Source organism: Nomascus leucogenys, chromosome 23 (assembly GCF_006542625.1).
Source record: "Nomascus leucogenys isolate Asia chromosome 23, Asia_NLE_v1, whole genome shotgun sequence".
Taxonomy (NCBI): domain Eukaryota; kingdom Metazoa; phylum Chordata; class Mammalia; order Primates; family Hylobatidae; genus Nomascus; species Nomascus leucogenys.
Window position 1 is genome coordinate 29,674,340 of NC_044403.1, and position 25,019 is coordinate 29,699,358.

At 52.9% G+C, this 25,019-nt stretch overlaps 1 protein-coding gene across 4 annotated transcripts in view; it reads right to left on the reverse strand.

Annotated features, from left to right (window-relative positions):
• Window positions 1–403: 403 nt before the first annotated feature.
• The window catches only part of TEAD4 (TEA domain transcription factor 4), an 83,794-nt gene continuing 59,178 nt past the window's right edge, over window positions 404–25,019 (reverse strand). For 2 of the 4 annotated variants that reach the window (XM_030804852.1, XM_030804853.1), the window contains 8 exons: window positions 23,481–23,609; window positions 22,433–22,476; window positions 21,851–21,906; window positions 20,262–20,401; window positions 19,022–19,195; window positions 3,069–3,209; window positions 819–971; window positions 404–712 (listed from right to left, as the gene is read on the reverse strand). In XM_030804852.1, the coding sequence (XP_030660712.1) occupies window positions 599–712; window positions 819–971; window positions 3,069–3,209; window positions 19,022–19,195; window positions 20,262–20,401; window positions 21,851–21,906; window positions 22,433–22,476; window positions 23,481–23,609 (951 nt within the window). In that variant the 3' untranslated portion in view covers window positions 404–598. The remainder of the gene's footprint in view (window positions 713–818; window positions 972–3,068; window positions 3,210–19,021; window positions 19,196–20,261; window positions 20,402–21,850; window positions 21,907–22,432; window positions 22,477–23,480; window positions 23,610–25,019) is intronic. The other 2 variants (XM_030804854.1, XM_030804855.1) reach the window with 1 other exon arrangement.

Sequence of the window (25,019 nt, forward strand, 5' to 3'; positions counted from 1 at the left end):
TCCACATCCACTGAGATGGACGGAAACTATCCAGAGAGTTCTGACGGTGACCCCGTCCAACAACTGTCACCTCCACACGTAAAACCCACGCCCCAGGGGATGGGGCCTCTCTGTGTGAACCGTCCTGGGAGTGCAGCAGGGGCGCACGTGGCAGTGGGTGCGTGGCCCATGCATTCCTCGTGCCTCACGGCATGGCCAGCGCCACAGTGCAGGGGTTTGAGAGGCAGCAGAGACCGTCACATCTTCAGTCCCAGGGTCCGGCGATGTTCCTGGCTGAGTCCACTGGGGCGCTGGCTTCAGAACTGCCCGGGGTATGTCTCTCAGCACTGCTTCCGGCCTGCCTCCCAGATGGCCCCCTTGCTCCCCCAGTCCCTCCCGAGGCTCACACAGCCAGACCAGGTCCTCTGAAAATACACAGCATCTTGGGTTTATTTGGGGTTGGGCACCTCAGGTTCAGGCACAGTTTGTTCCTGGGTAGAGTCACGACTGCTCCTCTCAGCTCTCTTGGCACTTCCGGGGGCTGCCCCTGCAGGTCCCCTCCCCATGTCCCCATTTCCTGCACACACGTCTCTTCCCCCCTCCCTGCTCCCCGAGTCTCTCATTCTTTCACCAGCCTGTAGATATGGTGCTGAGCCCCGTGCTCACTGGCTGACACCTCAAAGACATAGGCGATGCACAGCAAGGTCTCCTGTGTGTCTCTGTTGGTGACCACCTGTGGGAGAGAGAAAGACAAGGGTTAACAAGGCCCCAGATGAGGGCACACCATCGCTGCTACCCACGCACAGACTCCAGCCACACCCGCAGCACCCGCCGCACACCTGCAGGATGGTGAAGTTCTCCAGCACGCTGTTCATCATGTACTTCTCGGGGAGGTGCTTCAGCTTGTGGATGAAGTTGATCATGTACTCACAGAGCGGGGACCGGTGGATACGGTAAGAGTAGTGTCCATTCTCATAGCGAGCATACTCTGTCTGCAGGACCCAGGGACAGCAGGGGCTTAGAATCCCATTCTGACCACCTCCAGCCCAGACCCAACAACTCCACGGGAGGGAAAGGCAGGAGGCCTAGGGGCCCTTAAGAAAAGAGTCACCCCCAGACAGGGGCAGTGGCTCACGCCTGCAATCCCAACACTTTGGGAGGCCAAGGCAGGCAGATCACCTGAGGTCAGGAGTTCAAGACCAGCCTGGCCAACATGGTGAAATCTTGTTACTATTAAAATACAAAAATTAGCCGGGCACCGTGGTGCGTGCCTGTAATCTCAGCTACTCTGGAGGCTGAGGCAGGAGAATCGCTTGAACCCGGGAGGCGGAGGTTGCAGCAAGCTGAGATCGTACCACTGCATTCCAGCCTGGGCGACAGAGTGAGACTGTCTCACAAAAAGAAAAAAAGAAAGTCACCCTCTTAGGTTGGTGGACACTAAACAAGACCTCCTTTCTCCATGGGTGACCAGCAGGAACCGGGGATGGCAGGAGGGAGCTTAAGGAGACACAGCAGCAGTGGTAGGAGCCTCTCAATCCTGGCTGTACATGAGGACACCATGAGGGGCACACAGGGACCCCTGGGAGTCTGGTGGTGATCATGCAAATTTCCCTATCTACACACACGCATGCATGTGCACACAGGAGAGCCTATAAAACTGGTGAGATCTGAACCAGCTTGGTGGACTGCATCCATGTCCATTTCCTGGTTGTCCACTTTATACTCTAGTTAGGCAAGATATTGCCAGGGCAAGAGCTGGGTAAAGGGCACATGGGATTATGATCCCAAGTGGATCCACAATTATCTCAAAAGTTTTACAAGTTTAATTAGAAATAAATAATTTGAGGAACTTTTTAAAAACCGTTAATGCCTGGACTCTACCCTAGAGATTGAGGGGTGATGAATGGGTTTCAGGCACTGGTGTGTTTCCAAAGCTCCCAGAAGACTGTAAGGTGCAGCCAGGCGGAGAAGCACTGGGTGGGGGAATGTCTCCTCCCTGGTGCTGGCCTGGCATCTGGGTGCCTCAAACCAATGTGAGAGTAGGACTTCATTAATTCAGACCAATGTGAGAGTAGGACTTCATTAATTCAGACCAATGTGACAGTAGGACTTCATTAATTCAGACCAATGTGACAGTAGGACTTCATTAATTCAGACCAATGTGACAGTAGGACTTCATTAATTCAGACCAATCTGGGGACAGGGTGAGGAGAGGGACGAAGACTGGCCTGCATGGTGAGGAGGTTTAACAAGTGTGTGGGTGGCACAGGGTCCCAGACTCTCAGAGTCCATAGGTGCTTTGGGTTGGAGGCCTTCAGTTCCAGCTCCTTGTCACTGCCACTATGCAGCGGGCCCAGAACACAGGGTGCTGCAGGCGTCTGTGTCATGGACAGTGAAGATAACTTGTTTAGGGCCAAAAAACAGAGGATTTTATCACAACCCCCCAAACACGCACCGGAAAGCAGGGTGGCTGGGTAGAGATTCACCTGAGTTTGTGCTCCTCACCACTGTCCTGCACTGCCCCTGGCCGGGGCTTTAGCAGAGTGGGAGAAACCGTAAAAGGCAGGCCTGAATTTTCTGTAACTTCCATTAGAGCAGGGTCTCCAGGGTACCCACAAGTAGAAAATCAGGGAAGGAACAGTTTTAGGCATTCATGGAGTACAAAGTGAGCAGGGGACAGAGATCCTAGCCCTGCTTCTGCACTAGTGAGCCGTGTGACCACGTGTGGGCGATTGGTGGGGAGGCCTCTGCTCTCTCTGGGCCTCTGCTGTGAAACCAGAGGGCTGGACTAGGTAGATGCCCCAGGGCCCTAGCTGTGCTTCGGCTCTGCTCTTGGAGAGGACCGGGGGTGCCTCTAAGGACGTGCTTGGAAGATCCTCAAAGGGCAGCAATGGCTCTGGTGAGCTGGGCAGGACACTGGTGCCAAGGGGAGTGTGGAAGGCACGCAGCACTGACAGCAGACAGGGAAGGCAACAAGGGATTGTCCTGGCTCCCTAACGGAGGGCACTCTTCCTGAAAGCAAATGGAAGCCATGCCCAGCAAACACAGACCACTGCCACCGCCCCTCACCCACCAGGGTGGCCTCCTACCTCAACTTTCTCCACCACCTGCTTGCCGAAAGAGCAGACTTTGGTGGAGCAGGTGATAATCATGTTCTCAGGGCTCTCGTACTGGCTGGAGACCCCATAGAAGGAGCTGCCTTCATCCTCGATGTTGGTGTTGAGGTCTGCCTGGAGGGAGACAGGGGGAAGCCGAGGGAGTGTCAGCAGGTGCCACGTCAGACGGGAGCATCAAGGAGACCTCAAGGTCCCGGTTCCAGCCCTAGGGCTGGGAAGAAATCAGACTGAGGGTAGACAGTAGGACGCTGGAAAGCTTCCACCATCCTCTACATCTCTGCCTGATACAAAATCAGGTCGTGTTGCCTAAATCATGGGAAAAGAGGACACTGGGACCCACATAGTTTCAGGCCACTGCTGCCTGGCCAGGTACTAACACACCCAGCAGGTGGCAGCCCCAGATTCCATCTTTAAGACTTCAAGTTTCATAGTCTAAGATTTTGTTCTTGTTAAACTGCAAAGGTTTGAATCTCTATCAGTCAGCTCTATTTTGGTTTGAATGCATCTATCAGAATCATTCCAGAGTGAATTTTGATAGTGCAGGAAGCATGAGAACAGAAAACCAGGGCAAGAGACCGGCAGCGGGGAGGGTGGAAGGGGCGACGGGCGCTCCTGTCTCATCCTCTTGTCTCGCCTGAGACCTGATCGACGCTCCCTCAGAAACGGCTCTGGGGCTCCCCTCTAGGCATTGCTGGGTCCCGCCACCGATCTTTTGACATCTCTGCTTCAGCCTCCAGAGCAATCTCCCCAGCACCAGCTGTCCCTCCCTTCGGTTCATTCTCTTAACTGCCCTGGGAGTCTCTTCAGAAGACAGTCACTGCCCCGTCTCATTGAGCCATTTAGCCACAGGGACAGGAGTCTCGGTCCCTGGCCTGGCCCACAAGGCCCTTCGCAGGCCCAGCCACTGGTCTCTAGGTCAGCTTCTCTCCTTGCCTCAGACAGGCTGCTCTTCCTTCCCCTGATGAAAACAGAGCCCAGGGGGCCTCCGGCTGGATGTCGGGCTGATCTGAAACTTCCCTTCTGGAAAAGGCGGAGTAAGACCCTGTGCCGATCTCACAACCAAAACCACGGCCTTGTTTTTATCCATGAGGGGTCCTGACTGTTAGCCTTGCCTACATCATCCAGCTGGTAAGTGAAAAACCCCAGGTCTTCAGGCTCCAACCCCAATACTTGTCCCAAACCAGCAGAGTGCCACAGCGAAGAAAGGAAGGCACCAGATGAGACAATTTGGTGCTTCGGGGACTCTGAGGCAGGAACTGTATTCCGGAAGCCTTACGCCTCTTAGGGGTCCCCATGCCCAGAAGTTCAGCCCCACATCAAATCACCCCATCTGAGCCAGGGGTGCTAAGAGAACAAGTCAGGACTCAGAAACGACGCACAGGCGCATTACAAAGGTTTATTCTCAGGGGAGGCCGCTCCTCCCACCCACAGCCTGGTCTGAAACCACCGCAAGCTGTGCCCAGAGCGCAGCCCTACGACTGCAGTGAAGCGTCAGGCCTCGGTCAAGGTTCTGACACCAAGGACTCTTCTGTGCAAAGATAAGGGGATCCCTAGAACCCCTGGAAGGTTTTGGCCAGATTCAGAGCCGGGCACCAAGCAATTCTACTACTGGCCATGAGGGGACACTCAATCGTTATTTTTCTCTCCTTTGGAGAAAAGTTTTCCCAGAGCAGGACCTTTCTCTAGACTGGCGGGGGGTGGTGATTGTCTACAGCACAATAGAAACATTATGTAGCCACAAAACATGCTGAGAAGGACCTGCATTTATTATCATGGATGACTACAAACACACTGAGTGAGAAAGCAGGCTATGGAACAGAATGAGGGTGGATTACGTTTATGATGAGGAAAAAAAGGCTGTTTTCATGCTGAAACAGAATGGCGTATGGTTCAGTGCACCTGCCTCGGCTTTGATGAGGCCATTAGGGAAAAAGAGCATTCGTGTCAATGCTCAGCCTCTGAAACAGACAACAGCATTTATCCTAAACACCCTCCACTACCACCCCTGAGCTGGCCTCAGTCTCCCCACTCTGTCTCCATCTGTGATGCTGGGAGGGAGGGGATGACACATGTAGGCAGGGTGCCCAGGGGGGCATGGCAGAGGTGGCTGAGGCCTCTGCCAGACTAGATTTAACTGTGGCTGTGAAGGGCCCAAGGTCTTACAGGCAAATATAAGGTGAATGGGACCAGAACCCAGGCTTTCGGGCTCCTATTTTCTTCTTTTTTTTTTTTTTTTGTTAAAGTCAGAATCTCGCTCCGTCACTCAGGCTGGAGTGCAGTGGTATGATCACGGCTCACTGCAGCCTTGAACTCCTGGATTCAAGCAGTCTTCCCACTTCAGCCTCCTGAGTAGCTAGGACTATAGGCATGTGCCACCACACCTGGCTAATTTTAAAATTTTTTTGTAGAGGCAGGGTCTCGCTGTTGTCTAGGCTGGTCTCAAACTCTTGACCTCAAGTGATCCTCTCACCTTGGCCTCCCAGAGTGTTGGGATTACAGGTGTGAGCCACTGCACCTGGCCTGTCTCCTATTTTCTCGAAGTCACCTGATCCCCCTAGGAGATTGAGTTTGTCAGACTGTTCCTAAAAAGGGGCTGGGGACAGTTTGTGTGCTCAGGACATATGCTGTAGCTGGAAGCACAGGGCAGAAATGTGAACAATGCCTGAAATGCTGCTAGCAGGAAGCCCAGCTGCCTGGGAAGGACGCACTGGACGTGGTGGGGAACACCAAGAGGTGAGGCCAGGCATCAATGGTGATGACCCTCAGACTTTAGCCGCGCATGGCCTCTCTGATCAATGCCACATTCATGAGCCATCTACTACACGTCCTGATTCTTTTAAATCAACTCACTTGTGTTCCTTAATTCCATTCTAAGCAATAAATCCAAGAAATCAAAGATTCTCTTCTTTCTAATATATAGGAAAATAACTATATAACTATCTTTTTATTTTTATTTTTTGAGACGCAATCTCGCTGTGTCACCTGGGTTGGAGTGTAATGGCGCAATCTCAGCTCACTGCAACCTTTGCCTCCTGGGTTCAAGCGATTCTTCTGCCTCAGCCTCCTGAGTAGCTGAGATTACAGGTGCCCACCACCACGCTCGGCTAGTTTTTGTATTTTTTTTTTTTAAATAGAAATGGTGTTTCACCATGTTGGCCAGGCTGGTCATGAACTCCTGGCCTCAAGTGATCCACCTGCCTCGGCCTCCCAAAGTGTTGGGATTACAGGCGTGAGCCACCGCATCCGGCCTATAACTATTTTTCATATTTTCAAATAAAATTATTTTAAAACATAGGGATAGGGCTTCGCCATGTTGCCCAGGCTGGTCTTGAACTCCTGGGCTCAAGTGGTCCTCCTGCCTCAGCTTCCCAAAGTGGGGGGATTACAGGAATGAGCCACTGAGTCCGGGCAACTACATAACTATTAAAAAAAAATGCTTATGCATGTACCACCTTAGAAGAATCCCGTGTGCCAAGCTGGAAAGGACTGGCACACACACCTCCCACCTCTTCCAGACACACAGAGGCAGCAGCTGCCCCCAGCCCCCAGGAGCAATTGGCAGATCCCCCTCCATTACCGTGTCTGTCATAATCTGTCCAGAGGTCCTTGCCCCCTTCCAGATACGATGCTCCCTGGAGGCAAGAACTAAGCTCTCCCAGGGCCTTAGTAGGGTGGGCCTTCAATCAAGGTTGCAGGCGGCTGTTCACCCTCTCACCTGCGGGTGGCACCAGTGAGAAGAGCAAGGTCCCTCAGTCGCAAGCCAGAACCTACCCTGTCCTGCTCACCCTGAGAGTTCTGCACCCCAGCTCCACCTCCATCTCAAATACACTCTTCTGTCATCAGCTCCCACTCCCTGGCTCTTCCCATCGCTCAGGTGCCCATTTATCCAGCCCAGGCCAGCAGTGCTAGACGCAGGAAGACCCAGAGAGGTTGAGACATTGTTTCTGCTCTCGGGGAATTTATAATTGGGAGAGCAAATAGAATATAGGCGCTGGGGTTGAGCAGGGGGTCAGGGGGAGAGAGATCCCATGGTCAGCCCCAGAACTCGTGGTCACACTGCATAGACCCGGAACACACCAACCGGCGACGCAGACGGCCCGCCCTGGAGCACCTTGACTCGTCCTCAGTGCCTGGATCCTTCTAACTACAGCCTCACCCCTTCTCCTGCAGCTATACTCCTGACATTTCCTGTCCACCCTCATATCCCCCCACACTGAGCACCTACCCAAAACAAGCTATGCTTCTTGGCGTAAGAAAAAATGAGAGCTGCCCCCGTCCCCTGCCCTGTGAGTGCCCCCTTGCAACCCTCCCTCCGCCCTATTCATAGCTGTGCGTGCGGGTGGGCAGCTCACAGGCTGTGCCTGGAACAGGTGTGGGGGATCGGGTGACTGACAGATGAGCAGAGACAGCCGCAGCCCGGGTGTGGGGGCCTGGAGGGGCTCAGATTCATTGTCACGTGCTGGTATGTGCCTGGGAGAAATGTCAGGGCCTGAAAGGGAACAGCAGGCTGAGATGGGAGGACAGTCTGGGGTACTCTGCTGCCTCCACGGTGCAGCCTGGCTCTGCCTGGCATTTCCAATGTGCAGAGCGGCGTTAATGGCCACCAGTGACCAAAGGCCCCCTCTCTCCGGCCCCAGAGACAGGTGGCCTCTGCTGGACTTGCAGGGCTCTGGGGGAGGAAGGGGGCTTCGTCGCATCAGTCCCTCGCTCCAGGCCCCGTGGAGCTCATCAGATAGGGCTGAGGCTGCACACGGCCCCAGCAGGCTCAGCCCTTCAGGCTGGCAGATGCCACTTCTAGCTGGCAATGTGTCCCAGCAGTCCGAGAGTCTATGAATTGCCACCACAGTGCCCTCAGTAAGAGCAGGAACTCGGGGGGCAGGCAGGGAGGCTAGACTGGGGACGGACAAGTCCTCCTCTCACTCCAAGGGTGTTCTCATTGCCTCTGCAGCACGCACTTTCAAGGCTGGGGAGCCAGGACTGAGAAAACAGCCAGGCAGGAAAAGAAAGGCTCCGGGAGAGGCGACACCGTTTCCTTGACTGAGCAGTTTTCCTTTCTAATTGTGTGTGGCCAAGTTCACACCAGCTGATGGCGGGGGAAGGCGGGACCAGTCCAGGGAGCAGAAGACAGGAGCCTCCCGATGCTGGGAGAGTCGGAGCAGCCTGTGAGGACCCACAAGTGACGCAAAGTCTCATTGTCAGCAAACACGCACATTTACCTTTCCCTGTCACATATGTGTCTTCCTCTGGTGCCTCTGCCCGCCTCACACATGCGGAGGAGGGAGCAGATGACCGCCAAGGTGCCCTGACCTCCGGCGCTCCCTCGTCTCTGATTTCACCCGTCCTCACCCTGCCCAGGCTGCTGGCACTCAGAGGGCTCAGGCAAGGGGTGGGGCAAGGGTAGGTCATAGCCCCCCAGTTAGTACCAGCCAGCCACACACACGGGGTCTTCAGCAACACAGCCCCTGGCAGGTCCCCAAGATCAAACTGCTAACTATTCCCACAAAGAAGCAGAGGCACACAGAAGCCAAGATTTGCCCGGGACACAGTTCTCAAGTGGTAGAACTGAGACTCTCCCCCAGCTAGGGCCAACTGCTGCCCACCGTGCCCTGCCATGACACACCAGAAGGGCCTTGCTGGTGGGCACACCACACTCCCCTGTCCAGCGGCTCCTGCCCCAGGACCCTGAGACTCGTGCTGGATCCTCCCATCCAGAGCGCGAGCTCCTGGAAGCCGAGGGCCGCGCTGGGCCCGCACAGCACGTGGCGGGAGCACACAGTCCACAAGGGAACCTGCTGAATCCCATGTCCTTGGCACCAGCTGTCCCAACCTTCTCTTCTCCCATCAACCCCCACCTCCAAACTCCCCTAAGAGTCAGAAGGAAAGAGAGGACACGGGCCACTACCAAGTTTGGAAAGGTACCTTCTAGGTCCTCCTTCCTCCCTGGCAACCTTAGTCTCCATGCAGGGCCACTGCCCTATTTTCTGGAAGGGATATCTCAGGTGGAGAAGACGCAAGAAGCCCAAGAGCCTGGCTCTACACTGACTGCACAGAGCTGAGTCTGCTCTCCCCACGCTGCCACTGCCTGCTGTTCCTCAGGGGGCTGGGGATCTGTTTTAGACAATTCAGAGCTTTCTCCAGTGGGAGCAGGAGAAGCTCCAGGACCCTGCATGGAGGGCAGCCAGGGACTTCGCAAGGAGGACTGTTGAGTATGGTGGCTCCAAGCACACACCCTGGGGTCAGGCTGCTCAGGTATGGATCCATGGTCTGGCATGGGTCTGGTACTACGAACTGGGCAACCTTTGGCAGGTGATTTTACCTGTCTGTACCTCAGTTTCCCCTCTGCGGATGAGGTTATCAACAGTCTTGGCTGTGGTGAGGACCGGACGTGTTACTATATGTAACGTGGTGAGAATAGTGCAGCTGTCATCTCTCTCAGTCTGTCTGGGCCCATCTATCTCACAGCATGTATCCAACAGGAGTGCCCACAGGACAGAGGTCACCCTGGCTGGGGGACTCAGGGCCAGGCCCTGGCTTACTCCATGCCTCAGTTTCCCCTACTTGTGAAACAAGAGACCTAGGATGGTCCTCATCTGGAGGGTGGCAAGAAGAACACAGAATATTACCAACAGCTAAAGGCAGGAGCTAGTGCAAGAGGGTCCCGGACATGCCACCTCCCGCTCCAAGGTAGTGTTCCCATGAGTGCTTCCTGCCACTGCCAACTGGGTCTCCCCTCTGACCCCAGCTATACCCCCAGGGTCCTGAGCCATGCCAGGAAAGAGCCACACATCAGCTCGCCTAAGCTCCTTCCCCTGAGTCAGGGCTGAGGCTGGACAGGCCGTTGGGGGTGAGTGCTCAAGCAAGGGTGAAGGCTTCTCCAGGGGGCTGGGGGGCCCCTCAGACTCACAGCAGGGTTGTGAAGCACCACTGCCAGCTGTACAGGTTCCAATTCCCACAACCAGGGCTGGAAGGGAGACTGGGAGATGATTTCAGCCCCTCCTGAGAAAAAGCGGACAGCATCCTGCCTCCCACGCTACACCCTGAAGCCAGCCTCTCGGCCGAGGTCCTCAGAAGGCGCATGCGTCTCGCCTGGTCTCCACTGCAGGAGTCTCACACCTGCTTCCAGTCTGGGTGCCGGAGTTATCCAACTAAGCACAACTCTGGCCACGTCCTGCCCTGTTCGAAAACCTTAAATGACTCCTCATCGCTTAAGGAGAAGGGCTGACAAATATTTCCCTGGCTACGCACGTGGCCGTGACCGTCCACCCAGCACTCCTCCCTGCTAGGGCCTTCTCAGCCCAGCACTCCAAACAGCGACTGCCGACCCCTTCAGAGTGGCACACAGGCCACACCCAGCAACCTGGACACCTGGCTAAAGGCAGGAGACTGACTACCCAAGTTTATTTTTTCCCCTTCCAGAGACCCAGCTAGAAGGATAATGGCAAGAAACTTTAAACAATGTGCAGCACCACAAAGATAAAGAAAACAAAGAGACCAGCTGATAAGAGAGCTGGGCAAGCTTTGGAGACTCAAAGCTGATTAGGACCAGACTGGATTCCACAGGGTAGAGAAAGCAAAAAGAGTCACAACCTACCAATATCTTCAGGGGTGACAGATAAGAAGCTAAGCTGCGTGGCTCGGAGCTGGAGGGAACAGGATTTGACCCCAGGAACTGACAAAAAGTCTGTACACTGGATGGTCCAGCCCCCAGGCCCACCCCTCCCATGCATCGGTAGAAGATCAAAGGGTGGGCGGGATGTGGTGGCTCCCGCCCGTAATCCCATTACTTTGGGAGGCTGAGGCAGGAGGATGGCTTAAGCCCAGGAGTTTAAAACCAGTCTGGGCAACATAGCAAGACCCTGTCTCTACGAAATTAAAAATTAAAAAACAAACAAGCAAACAAAACTTTTTTAAAGAAGACCAAAGGGTGACCATCTTCAGAAATTAAAACAGGAGGGCAACGGGTCTCAGGGACACGGGCCTTATTCAAAAGAGAGGGAAGAGGGGGAGTAAGAACAGCAGAGTTAAGTGAAAGCCAGCATCAGAAACAGTCAGGGCCCCTACCCCCGACTCTTTATCCCACTACCAGAACACCTGTGACCGAGTATGTCCCTTCCAGGGAAATTAAATGAATTGTCTCTGGAGAAACTAAATCACCTCAGGGGGAAAAAAAATCCAGTAAACACATATATTTATTGATTTCCCCAATAAAACAGCTAGCTCCCCAGCCCAATCATCTTAAAGTGAAACCACGAGATGACAAGTCCTACCTTGCACAAAGAGCTCCCAGTCACTACTAAATATAACCAGAACAAATAACAAAAGAAAAACTTGATGAACTGATCATCATCAACATTAAAAACATCTGTGCATCAAAGGACACTATTAGGAATGTGAAAGGGGCCAGGCACAGTGGCTCACACCTGTAATCCCAGCACTTTGGAAAGCTCAGGCAGGAGGATCACTTGAGGCCAGGAGTTCAAGGCCAGCCTGGGCAACATAGTGAGATCCTCTATAAAAAATTCAAATAAAAATAAAAAATTGGGCCAGGCGTGGTGGCTCACGCCTGTAATCCCAGCACTTTGGGAGGCCGAGGCGGGTGGATCATGAGGTCAGGAGATCAAGACCATCCTGGCTAACATGGTGAAACCCTGTCTCTACTAAAAATACGAAAAAGTTAGCCGGGCATGGTGGCAGGCGCCTAAAGTCCCAGCTACTTGGGAGGCTGAGGCAGGAGAATGGCGTGAACCCAGGAGATGGAGCTTACAGTGAGCCAAGATTCCGCCACCGCACTCCAGCCTGGGCGACAGAGCCAGACTCCGTCTCAAAAAAAGAAAATAGGACCCTCATACCCTGCAGGTGGGAATAGAAAACGGGGCAGCCACTTCGGAAGACTCTTGGGAGTGCCGCAGTAAGTTAAAGAGAGCTGCCATATGACCCAGTAATTCCACACATAAGCAAATGGAAATGAAAATGAATGTCCACACAAACACTGGTACATAATGTTCACAGCAACACTACTCCTAACAGCCAAGAGGAGGAGACAACCCAAATGCCCACGAACTGACGAATGGATAAACAGTGTGGACTCTCCATACGAGGAAGTATTTGGCCATAAAAAGGAACGTGCATGCTAAAACATGGTTGAACCTTGAGAACATGATGCCAAGTTCAAGAAGCCAGTCACAAAAGACCACATCCTCTATAAACCCGTTTATACAAAATGTCCAGAATAGGCAAAGCTTCAAAGACAGAAAGTAGATTATTGCACAGGGCTGGGGGGTGGGAGTGGGGAGTGACAGCTAAAGGGAACAGGGCTTATTTTCGAGATGACGAAAATGTTCTAAAATTGATTGTGGTGATGGTTGCACAACTTTGTGAATATACTCAAAAACTCCGAATTGTATACTTTATTTTTTGAGACAGGATCTTGCTCCGTCACCCAGGCTGCAGTGCAGTGGCGTGATTTCAGCTTACTGCAGCCTCCGCCTCCCAGGCTCAAGGGATCTTCCCATCTCAGCCTCCTGAGTAGCTTGGATTACAGGCATGCACCACCATGCCCGGCTAATTTTGGTATTTTTAGGAGAGATGGGGTTTTGCCATGTTGGCCAAGCTGGTCCCCAACTCATGGACTCAAGCAATCCACCTGCCTCGTCCTCCCAAAGTGTAGGGGTTACTGGCACATGCCATCACGCCTGACTGATTTTTGTATTATTTTTGTAGAGACAGGTTTTTGTCATGTGCCCAGGCTGGTCTCAAACTCCTGGGCTCAAGCAATCTGTCTGCTTTGGCCTCCCAAACTGCTGGGATTAAGGTGTGAGCCACTGTGCCTGGCCTGTATGTTTTAAGTAGGTGAACCGTACGGTAAGTTAATTACATTGCAAGAAAGCTGTTAAAAAAATACAGACAGATGCTGGGCGCGGTGGCTCATGCCTGTAATTCCAGCACTTTGGGAGGCCGAGGCGGGCGGATCATGAGGTCAGGAGATCGAGACCATCCTGGCTAACAGAGTGAAACCCCGTCTCTACTAAAAAAAATACAAAACATTAGCCGGGCGTGGTGGTGGCCGCCTGTAGTCCCAGCTACTCGGGAGGCTGAGGCAGGAGAATGGCGTGAACCCGGGAGGCGGAGCTTGCAGTGAGCCGAGATCGCGCCACTGCACTCTGGCCTGGGAGAAAGAGCAAGACTCCGTCTCGAAAAAAAAAAAAAAATACAGACAGGCAGCTAAGAACTAAAGACACCAAAGAAAACCCTCCAGCTGGAAAGACAAGGACCAAAACAGACAAAAAAACGGAATTAAACAGAAACAAAAACAAAGAAAGGAGCAGGAGGCTGGGGGTGTGGTGGCTCACACCTGTAAATCGATCACTTGAGGTCAGGAGTTCGAGACCAGCCTGGCCAACATAGTGAAACCCCTTCTCTCTACTAAAAATACAAAAATTAGCCGAGCGTGGTGGTGGACACCTGTAATCCCAGCTACTTGGGAGGCTGAGGCAGGAGAATTGCTCGAACAGGGAGGCGGAGGTTGCAGTGAGCCGAGATCACACCACTGCACTCCAGCCTGGGCAATACAGCAATACTTAGTCTGGGCGTGGGTGCGGGGAGGGTTAGGAACAGGAAAAAACTTAAGAAATAACGCTCACTTCATACCTTTAAGAAAAAGAAGAGAAAAACTACATCCATCAAACATCTTGATGCAATCACAGAACAAAAAGGAGTGCTGGAAAATTAAAATGTCAGAGCCAACATTAAATATTCAACAGAAGGTGTGGCAGAGATGCTGCTGTATTCCATTAATCTAAGTCACCCTGAACTGTAGGATGCACACTTTATAAACTATCCAGAAAAAACAAAATGCCCTCAACTGAACTAAGATACATCCATAAAAGGTTGTATGCAGCTTCTTCTACAGTATTAGAGCTCTGACTTTATTCAGAACAACAACTTATCCAACTAAAAAGGTACCTTTTCCTGGTTCCTTACGGCAAGATGCAGCCACACAACTAATTATGTGTTGTGTGGGGCTTCCCGGCAGGCCCCTTACAGGGAGCTAAACTGGCTTCTTTTGATGCTTGGAAGATGGCTACAGTGGCTGGAACTCCAGCAGTCACGACCCTGAGTACAGAAGTCATACACTGAGGACAGCAGATAGAGAGAAGCCAGGTCCCTTATGATGTCAGGAGCACTGGGCCAGCCCTGGACAGTCTTTACCTCCAGAATTCCTTGATGTGAAAGAAAAACTATGTCACTGTTTCTTTGGGGTCTGTGTGATATGCACTTGGACACAACCTTAACTAATTCAGAAAAGAGTTAGAAGACAAAATTAAGTAAATCTCTAAGAAAACAGACCAAGATTGAAAATAAATGGTAAAAATCGTAGAGGGTAAGTCCAGGAAAATAAAGAAATGGTAAACATCATAGAGGGTTCCAACATCATAACAGAGATTCCTGGAAAAGAAAACAGAAAACAGAGGGAAAGAAATTATCAAAGAAATAATATGAGTAAATTTCCTAAAACTGAAAGACTCATCTCACAGTTAAAAGTGCCCACCAAGGCCGGGCGCGGTGGCTCAACGCCTGTAATCCCAGCACTTTGGGAGGCCGAGGCGGGCGGATCACAAGGTCAGGAGATCGAGACCATCCTGGCTAACACAGTGAAACCGCGTCTCTACTAAAAATACAAAAAAATTAGCCGGGAGCGGTGGTGGGCGCCTGTAGTCCCAGCTACTCGGGAGGCTGAGGCAGGAGAATGGCGTGAACCCGGGAGGCGGGGCTTGCAGTGAGCTGAGATCGTGCTGCTGCACTCCAGCCTGGGCAAGAGCAAGACTCTGTCTTAAAAAAAAAAAGTACCCACCAAGTACCTGGCTCAACACTGGGAAGTAAAACAACACATATCCCAAAGCTCAGCAAAGTGAAACTGGCCATTAGGGAAAAAGAAGAAATATTACAACTTCCAGAGGAAAAAAAAAAAAGTTACATAATAAAGGATAGGGAATCAGAATGCTATCAGACTATTTATGTCAGAAGATAATGACAAATGCATTAAAAAATGATCCTTGAAAATCATTTCTAGGCCAGGCACGATAGCTCATACCTGTAATCCCAGCACTTTGGAAGGCCGAGGCGGGAGGATCACTTGAGATCAGGAGTTCAAGACCAGCCTGGCCAACACTGAAAAATCCCATCTGTCTTAAAAATACAAAAATTAGCCAGGCCTGGTGGCACACGCCTGTAATCCCAGCTACTTGCAAGGGTGAGGCATGAGAATTGCTTGAACCTGCGAGGCGGAGGTTGCAGTGAGCCAAGATTGCGCCACTGCACTCCAGCCTGGGCAACAGAGCGAGACTCCATCTCAAAACAAAGACCCTGTCTCAAAAAAAAAAAAGTCATCATTTTCTAGGGAAAATGATGTATGATCTAGATTCTTTACCCAGACTACCAATACCAATCAGTCAAGTATAAGGATATAATAAAAATAATGACATTTCAAAGAAGCAAGGTCATTTACGTACCATGCATCTTTTCTTAGAAGGTACTAGAGGATGTGTTCCTGCAAAATGAAGGGGTTATACCCATAAAGAGAGAAATGCAAGAGCTAGGAAATTGTATCAATATAGGGCAGGCTCAGGATGACAACTGTAGGGCAAGCCTAGAGAATAACACGCTCAGGCCGGGAGCAGTGGCTCACAGCTGTAATCCCAGCACTGGGAGGTGGAGGGGGGCAGATCACCTGAGGTCAGGAGTTCAAGACCAGCCTGGCCAAAATGGTGAAACCCTGTCTCTACAAAAAGACAAAAATTAGCCAGGCATGATGGCGGGTGCCGGTAATCCCAGCTACTCGGGAGGCTGAGGCAGGGGAATTGCTTGAACCCGGGAGGCAGAGGTTGTAGTGAGCCAAGATCACGCCACTACACTCCAACCTGGGCGACAGAACGAGACTCTGTCTCAAAAAAAAAAAAAAGAATAACACGTTCAAACTGGAGCAGAACAGAGGCAGCCAGGAGGAAGATCTCCAGGAGAAAGGAGAAATGGATAAATTATCTAATAGTTTTGAATATTTGGGGAAAATTTTTTTTAATTTTATATGGTGGTTCTGATGGAGCAATTTGTAAAATTTTAAGTAAAATAGGCTTATTAAAAATATGCAAGTGCAAGAGCCATTTATTTGCAGGAAAAAAAAGTTGTACAAGAGGTAAAAATGTAATCATAATACCCTTCTTGACTCTTTGTACTTTTGTTTTGTTTTTTGTTTTTTTGTTTTGAGGCAGGGTCTTGCTCTGTCACCCGGCTGGAATGCAATGGTGCAATTTTGGCTCACTGCAACCTCTGCCTCCCAGGCTCAAGCAATCCTCCTACCTCAGCCTCCCAAGTAGCTGAGACCACAGGCGCACACCACCACGCCCAGCTACTTTTTGTATAGACGGGGTGTCATCATGTTGCCCAGGCTGGTCTTAAACTCAAGTAATCTGCCCTCATTGGGCTCCCAAAGTGCTGGGATCACAGGGATGCACCACCATAGCCAGCCCGTTCTTGGCTCTTTGGTGTTCAATCTACATTGTCAAAAAATGTGAACATTACTTTGGGAGGCCGAGGCGGGCAGATCATGAGGTCAGGAGATTCAGACCATCCTGGCTAACACGGTGAAACCCCGTCTCTACTAAAAAAATACAAAAAATTAGCCAGGCGTGGTGGCAGGTGCCTGTAGTCCCAGGTACTCAGGAGGCTGAGACAGGAGAATGGCGTGAACCTGGGAGGTGGAGCTTGCAGTGAGCCGAGATTGCGCCACTGCACCTCCAGCCTGGGCAGCAAAGCGAGACTCCATCTCGGGGGAAAAAAAAAAAAAAAGTGAACATTTTATGACTTTTACTAAATTAAATAACTTATTGGATATTATTACATTGGGATGATGAGGGGGAAAAGTAACAGCTAATTTTTTCTACCATAATGGAATGAAAATATAATGTCTTAATCCTGACATAGAGATATAGCAATATAAGCATATTACTTAAAACTTAAGAGATAAAGCCCAAAATAAACAGCTGAAATTTGCAGTGACTACCTTTGGGGATTGGGATTTGGGTGTGGGGAGGAGTAGGACAAGAATATGATGCTTTCCATTCTTTTTTTTTTTTTTTTTTTTTTTTTTTGAGACAGAGTTTTGCTCTGCTGCCCAGGCTGGAGTGCAGTGGCACGATCTCAGCTCACTGCAACCTCCGCCTCCCAGGTTCAAGCGATTCTCCTGCCTCAGCCTCCTGAGTAGCTGGTATTACAGGCGTGCGCCACCACGCCCGGCTAATTTTTTTTTTTTTTAAGTAGAGATGGGGTTTCACCATGTTGGTCAAGCTGTTCTTGAACTCCTGGCCTCGTGATCCACCCGCCTCAGCCTCCCAAAGTGCTGGGATTACAGGCATGAGCCACCGCACCTGGCCCTTCATTCTCTTTCGTTAAATAAGCCTCCTGGCATTAATTAACATTTTAACCATGAACATGCATTGATTTAAAAAGAAGACCAAGTAAAATAAAATATTACTTATTTTTCATTCCAGAACAGGTTAAAATTCAAACTTTAGTATGATCAAGACCTTCAAGAATCTAACTAACTTTCCTAGTTGTCTCCTCTTATTCCCTCTTTCATACCTTTACCTACGGCTTCAACTTCACTCCAGAGCCCACTTCCTTCTGCCTTTACTACTCATGCACTCCCAGGCTGCAACAGCCTTTCCCATCTCTGCCAATAGATGTGCCCATCCGTCAGGCTGGGGTCCAACTTCCATTCTGCTAGCAGAGCGCAAACGCTAAGGGTCTTAAAGGTCAGGGGCCCTAGGTCTCAGTTCCAACACTTGCCCCTTCTGGAGACAGCGTGCCCCCAAGTTCAGCTATGGATGAGAGCCGGGCTGGGGGCTGCTCACCGGAAGCCAGAAAGCCCTCTGAACGTCTGTATAAACTTTGGTGTGAATATGCCTCTTTCTAGGAAAAGTAAACCTTTCAGATTATGCAAGTGGTCTGGGAGCAAATAAACGGTAAGAATCTCTCCACAAGAAGCATTGAAAACAGTGTGAAGATTGCTGAAGGGGAGTGGGGAAGAGGAATGCGGGCAGAGCCCCCCAAGCCTCAGCCCATGTCCTGAGAATATTCGAAACCTCAGTCACAGAGCCTGATTTCCTGCCCTTCCTCACCGCTGGCTTCATTAGCACTTATTTGTCTGACTCTCTCCTCGCACCCCTTTTCTGCACATACTGGGCCCCCAGGAAGCTAAGCTCCCAGAGCAGCTACTGTACCTCCTGGCCTCAGACAAGACGTTTTAATGGAGGAGGTTCTACCCATAAAATACCTGCCCAGGGGTGAGGTGGGAGGGCAGCAGAGGCCAAGTCTATGGGCTGAGCTATCTGAGAAGCTGGGTGGGTGTTTCTTCTGGGGTGGCCTTGCCCCGGAGCAGAGTCGGCTGGGTGACCCATCCAACACTTCTCTCCCCTTCTCCAAGCTCTGTTCAGCCCAACATGCCTTGGACATGAGCACTGAAGGACCAGCTCCAGGCCCAGAAACCCATGCAGGACTTGTCATTCAAAGACCTGGGTGACAAGGGCACTCCTCATCCTGTCTTCTCTCATCCCCGTAGGGTCGGTCCCCTTTGTCTTTTTCTGGAACTACACCTCCTCACCTCCTGAGGGCTTCACTGCTAGCCAGGCTTAGCTGCCATCACCACCCATGAGACAAGGCCTCATTCGACTAGGCCAGCTCTCTGGGATCACCGCCCCGCTCCTCGGCTCAGCTCAGACCACCCTATAGCCATGTTGGGCTTACTCTCCCCTTCTCACTGGTGCCACCTCCCCAAGTTTCTACCGTGGCAAGGGCACGCTCTGGGACTCTCGCCCCATTCTCACTACCGCGGATGCACTGGTGGCAGGAAGGAAGAGTTATCACAGGCTTACCCAGAACTTCACAAGAAAAAAGGCATTGGAAGGTCCCCGTTCGAAGAGATCCTTGAGTCCACCCTTTTTCTCCGGGAATTTGTCATAGATTTGGCGGATGTCTACGGCTTCGAGGTAGGGGTCGCTATAGCTTGGGCTGGACTGGCCAATGTGCACGAACAGGTGCTTGTTGTACTGTGGAGAGAGTGGGTCTGAGGGAGACGGAGCACAGGCCAGACGGTCAGACAGACAACCCCGGCTCTGCGCGCCCACCACGTGACCTGGCGCAAGCCGCTTGGCCTTTCTGGGCCATGGTTTCCCCACGATTAAAATGGAGATGGTAAAAAGTCTACTCCTTTTGTTTTACATCCTGGACTTCTAAGTAAAGGTCTATTTGGTTCATGGATTCCTCAGCTAAAAAGAAGTTTGAGCTGGGCGTAGTGGGTTACACCTGTAATCCCAGCACTTTAGGAGGCCGAGGTGGGTGGATCACTTGAGGTCTGGAGTTCAAGACCAGCCTGGCCAACATGGTGAAACCCAGTCTCTACTAAAAATAAAAAAATTAGCCAGGTGTGCTGGCGGGCACCTGTAATCCCAGCTACTCAGGAGGCTAAGGTGGGAGACTCGCTTGAACTCAGGAGGTGGAGGTTGCAGTAAGCTGAGATCACGCCACTGCACTCCCAGCCGGGGTGACAGAGCGAGGCTCTGTCTCAAGAAAAAAAAAAAAAAAGAAGTTTGAAGATGTCAGAGTGAGAAGGGCCCTGGCATCCTGTCACCTTGGCCTCCTCCAGGTCCCCCTCTGACCTCTGCAGGTAACGCTGGTCACCCAGGACACTGGACACCGAAGGGGACAGGCTGGTATCCCGTAGGATATGGAGCAGACACAGAAGACTCCTCAGCTTCCTGCCCGCCTCTCAGAGCCACAGAAAGGCTGGGACAGTGTAGGGGTGGGGCTGGGATCAGAGCAACCTTGGACTAAGGGTCTGTTGGGTTAGGAGAGGAGGAGGAACACAGGACAGGGAGGGAGGAGCGGGAGGCTGACTGGGCACTGGGACATGGAAAGGAAGTCAGGGAGGAGGGAAAGAGGGAAGAGGGGGGACGCGAAGGAGGAAAGGAGTGGGGGGAAGGACAGAAGGGAAGATCGGAAAGGAACAGGGAACTTGAATGAAGCCCCAGCATGGAGTGGGGCAAGAGTGCCGGAAGCAGAAACAGAGGCAGAGGGGGCGGCCAGGGAGTCGGCCAGGCGGAGGCCAGAACCTACCGTGTCCGGGTCCTGCTGCTGCTCCAGGAAGGCAGAGAACTCCAACATCCAGAGCTTGGAGCTGGCCACGCTGCGGCCCTGCCATGGGGGTGCCGGGGGCGCAGAGGGCGATGGGGCAGGCCCTGCAGGAGACTCAAACCCTGCACAAAGTGAGAGAGGCACATGGAAACTGGTCATGGACACCCTCTGCCCACACCCTCTGCAAGGACCCCAGGCCTCCTCAGACAGACCCGTGCTGACGGGGGGACCGCCTGTCTCCCTCAACGGACCTCCTAGCAGAGGTGGTGGAGGAAGTGCAAGGCTTGGGCCAGGGCATCCCGGAGCTGCCCTGGTGGGGAGGTGCTCGCCTGGTACAACTCAGGCCACTCAGGACCCTGCATGGAACCGCCGAGCAAGACTGGATTCTGGAGGGCAGCTGGGGCCCTGCAGGACCGAGAGGCTTCCAGAATAGGCACTGTTAAGTTCCTGCCTTTGAGAAACTTCTGTTCCAGTCGGGGAAATAACCAGATGAATCAACTATTACAACATGGCATCATCCCGGAGACACGGGGACATTTCCTGTCTCCCCAGCTCCCAGAATAGGACCTGGCCCAGAAGAGGCTCTCGATCCAGCGTTGCTAACAGATGAACCTACTCCAGCCCCACTGTAGTTTAGATCATGTCCTGAAGGCACCAGGGGGCCAGGAAGGCACCATAAACCTGGAAGCAACACCGTGAGACTGAAGCTTTGGTGAGTGACAGGGTGACAAGAGGAGGTGAGATGGGACAGCGAGCCGGTGAAGAGGCTGCTGCAGGAACGCAGGCAAAAGCCAGCAGGCCTGGAGTGAAGGCAGGGTCAGTGTGGACAGGAGAAGACTGGCATGAGACAGAGGGTGGACGGGACCTGACACTGTGACTTTGTTTTGATGTGTGAACGAGAGAAAGCAGCCTTCAGGACCTGGGGGACAGGAGGCAGCAGGGCTGCTCTTGGTGGCAGGAAAAGCCAAGGGGCCGGGCAGGCAGACTCCACACCAGAAAGGGCAGTTTAAGGGTGAGGAGCTGGTCTTGTCCTACAGAGTGGGAGGTGGTGAGGGCCCCTCCTGAGAAAGAGGCGAGGACAGAGCAGAGCCTGTCTGTGAGAGGGCGGGGTGGGGGCTCCTGTCAGCACAGCTGGCTGCCTCCACCAGGTCTTCTCCCACAACGGTCCCTCTTCTCGGGAGGGGCCCCAGCCTGGTGACCTAGACACCCCTCGGCCCTCCCAGGAGCCAGGTGTGTGAGGCACACTGAAGTAACAAGGCCGGCCAAGTGGGGCAGCCGCCAGGGCACAGGCACTGCCCTTGGAACTGCATGTGCCCCACAAGCCCTGAGCACAGCTGGGAGGGGACAGGAGCAAGGCAACCCGAGGGGCATGAAGGGCTTTGGCACACGGCTGAGGTGTGCGTGCTGGGGACAAGGAATGGGGTGTGGCCAGGGACCAGGATGTGTGGTCGGAGTGCATGATGGGGCAGCATCTAAGAGGGACAGGCAGGCGTTCGGCTGCCGGGAGCCTGGACCCAGAGGCAGGAGCCACACGGCTGCAATGGCAAGGGAGCCACGCAGCGCCCACCCACCTGGCAGAGGCAGCGGAGGCTGGACAGCATAGGTTTGCTGAGAGAAAGGCTTCACACTGTGGGAGAGAGAAGAGGAGAGGTGTCAGCCTCGGGCAGGCCGCCGCCCCGGATGCCTGCACTGGGTCCAGTGGTCTCTGTGTGGTAGGTCCTGGTGGTCTGGATTTCAGTGGTCCTGATGGGCCTCGGCCTCCTACTCCCGCCCCTGCCGACTCCCTTGGGTTTCGTGGCGGGTCCACAGACACAGCGCGTCTAATGAAGAAATCCACCCCTCCCTCTCTTCCCCCCAGGCCAGCCAGAGGTCTGCTTCCCAGCCCCCTCCCCTGGGGGACCCCAGCTCTGGCCCCGCCTATACCCTGGACAGATTGGAGTTTTGGCAAATACCACCCTAGGGTGTGGACATCACAGATGAGCCCAGTGATGGCTGAGAGTAGGAGAGCCCAATCCCTGAGCTCAAAGCCACCCTGAAAGGCCAACCCCAGCAGCAGCCCCAGCACACCCTGGGGCCCAGGCTCAATGCCATGAGTTTATGGGTTCAAGTTCAGTTTAGGGAGCAACTGGCAGCAGAAACCAGGCCATACTCACTCGTGGGATGTTCCGGCTTGGCCTGGCAAAGCTCCTTGCCAAAACTGAGGAGGCAAAAGGCATGGAATCAGCATGGCCCCAGGTGTACCCGGGGCCCTGTGGCGTGGGGGTGGGGGTGGGACCGGGCAGGGCCTCCACTGGGAGGAGAGGCTGGAGCCAGAGCCCGAGCCTAGCTAGGGAATGCTAACAGGCCACAGCAGCACCCCCAGAGTGTTTCAGGGGGCTCTCAGGCCCTGTGGATGAGGGGCTCCATGGGAAAAGCACCCAGCACAGGGCAACCCCCCGCAGAGTCACAGTGCAGACCCCTAAGGCTCAGAAAAGTCCCAGTGCCAAGAACCCACTTAATGCCAAGGGTCCCAAACTTGCCCACAGAACCACTGTGTCCTATCTGTTTAACATGCACATGGACTAGTGCTCTCTGGGACGCACTTTGAAAAATGCTGTGGCCTGGCACTGCCCCTTCCCCACATGCCTAGGGTGGTGCTGCAGGTGCCTTGAAGACTCATTTAGTCCCTGGAGCCAAGAAAGCCCCTGTGAGGAGACAGCTCTGAAAAGGGGCCTTTCTGGATCATTCTGAGAGTGTGGCCAACATGGTCGTGGCTGGGAAATTTAAAATCTGACCAGGGGTTTGTTTTTGGGCACCAGCTCTCCACCTGGCAGGAGGGCTGGAATGAGGCTGTGTGGCACGAGCTGCCCAGGTACCTGCTGGTCTCAGGCTTCAGCTCAGCCCCCTTGGCTTCAGCTTCCTCATCTGTAAATTAGGCCAACTTGGCAGAGCTACCAGTTGGTCAGCTCCTGGAAGCTCCCCCTTCCCGCTTGTGACAAGTCTGTGGACTCACTGCCGAGGACCCCAAGGAAGCCGTCCCAACACCAGCCAAGCCGGGACGTGTGTGGCCCTTGGGTCCTTGTTCCCTCCTTCCCTGACTGCCCTGGCCAACAGGACTCAGGTGAGAGAAATCTGGGCTGGCCAACGCTTCTGGCTCTTCTGAACAGGGAGGAGGGGGGAGGAGAGGGCTGGCCTGGCCTCCGCTCTCGGCAGCCCACTTACCCCTGAGACTGCTGGGCGGCCGGGGCCCCGGGTGAGGGCCATGCTACTGTGGAAGGCCGTGGCGGAGATGATCTGTGCAGACGACATGGCAGCCATGCTCTGCAGGGCCTTGTCCTTGGCTGCCTGGTCCTGGGGGAGACATTGCAAGGGAGGACCTCAGCAGGGTCACTAGTCAGGCTGAGGCCAGGCGGGTCTGGCCCTGGGGTGGGGGAAGCTTGTCTCGCTGCCAGTGGCCAGAGCTGGGGGACCAGGCTTTAAGTCTCTGCCGTGCTATTAATTTGTTCTGCAACTGAGAAAGTCAGCTGGTTTCTCTGGTCAGTTTTCTCACCTGTCAAAGGGGGATGATACTTGCCCTGCTTCTTTCATCAGAGCTTACAGAGACGTTATCTGTCATTTTATTAATTACAGGGCCATGTTGAGAACAAGGGTCTTCTATGCCTTGCTCACCTCTCTACCACGGGTGCCTAGCTCAGCACCTGTCTTGTGAAAACGATGCATGAATATCTGCTGGATCCCTCCTCGAGTGCACAGGAAGCATCATCCCTGGCCACATGGGCTGTCGGGAGGCAAGAGACCATCTCCTGTGGCCCCACCTGCCTCGGTCCTGCCCTAAGGATCTCCCTGGGCACTGCAGGCACCTGGGACTCACCCTTCTTTCACATGCCAGAATGTAAACACCCACTGTCTGCCCTCCAAAGGTTCCAAGACCCCAGAGGATGGGTTCACCCTGAATAGGCCCGGAACAAATAAGCACACAGGGAAAGCCACTTGGACGGCACGGGTAACAATAGTAATCGTTTCTTATATTCGTATAAGCCAGTGGTTTCCATCCTGAGTGCCCGAATTCCAAAGGTCTTCAAAACCAACGACACAACATTCCCTATTTCAAGAAGCTTAATGGAAATTGTGTCTTTTTTTTTTTTTTTCAGAGACAGGGTCTCACTCTGTCGCACAGGCTAGAGTACTGCACAATCATGGCTCACTACAGCCTCAAACTCCTGGGCTCAAATGATCCGCCCATCTCAGCCTCATGAGTAGCTGGGACCACAGGCATGTGTTACTGTACCCAGCAGGGATTATCCAAAATAAGACCACACACACACACAGGCTGGAACAGCAAGTATTATTCACTGTCTGCAGCTTTATCAGGGCTAAGTGACTCGACTGAGTCAACTCAGGAGCTCTGATTAGAAATTTGCTATCTGGCCGGAAGTGGCTGATGCCCGTAATCCCAGCACCTGGAGAGGCTGAGGTTGGTAGATCGCTTGAGCCCAGGAGTTCTAGGCCAGCCTGGGCAACTTAGCGAAACCCTGTCTCTACAAAAAATACAAAAAGTAGCCAGGTGTGGTGGTGTGTGCCTGTGGGCCAAGCTACCCAAGGAGCTGAGGTGGGAGGATTGCCTTAACCTGGGAAGCAGGGGCTGCAGTGAGCTGAGATTGCACCACTGCGCTCCAGCCTGGGCAACAGAGCAAGAATCTGTCTAAATAAATAAATAAATAAATATCTTTATGATTATTTTTCTTTTTCAGACAGCATCTC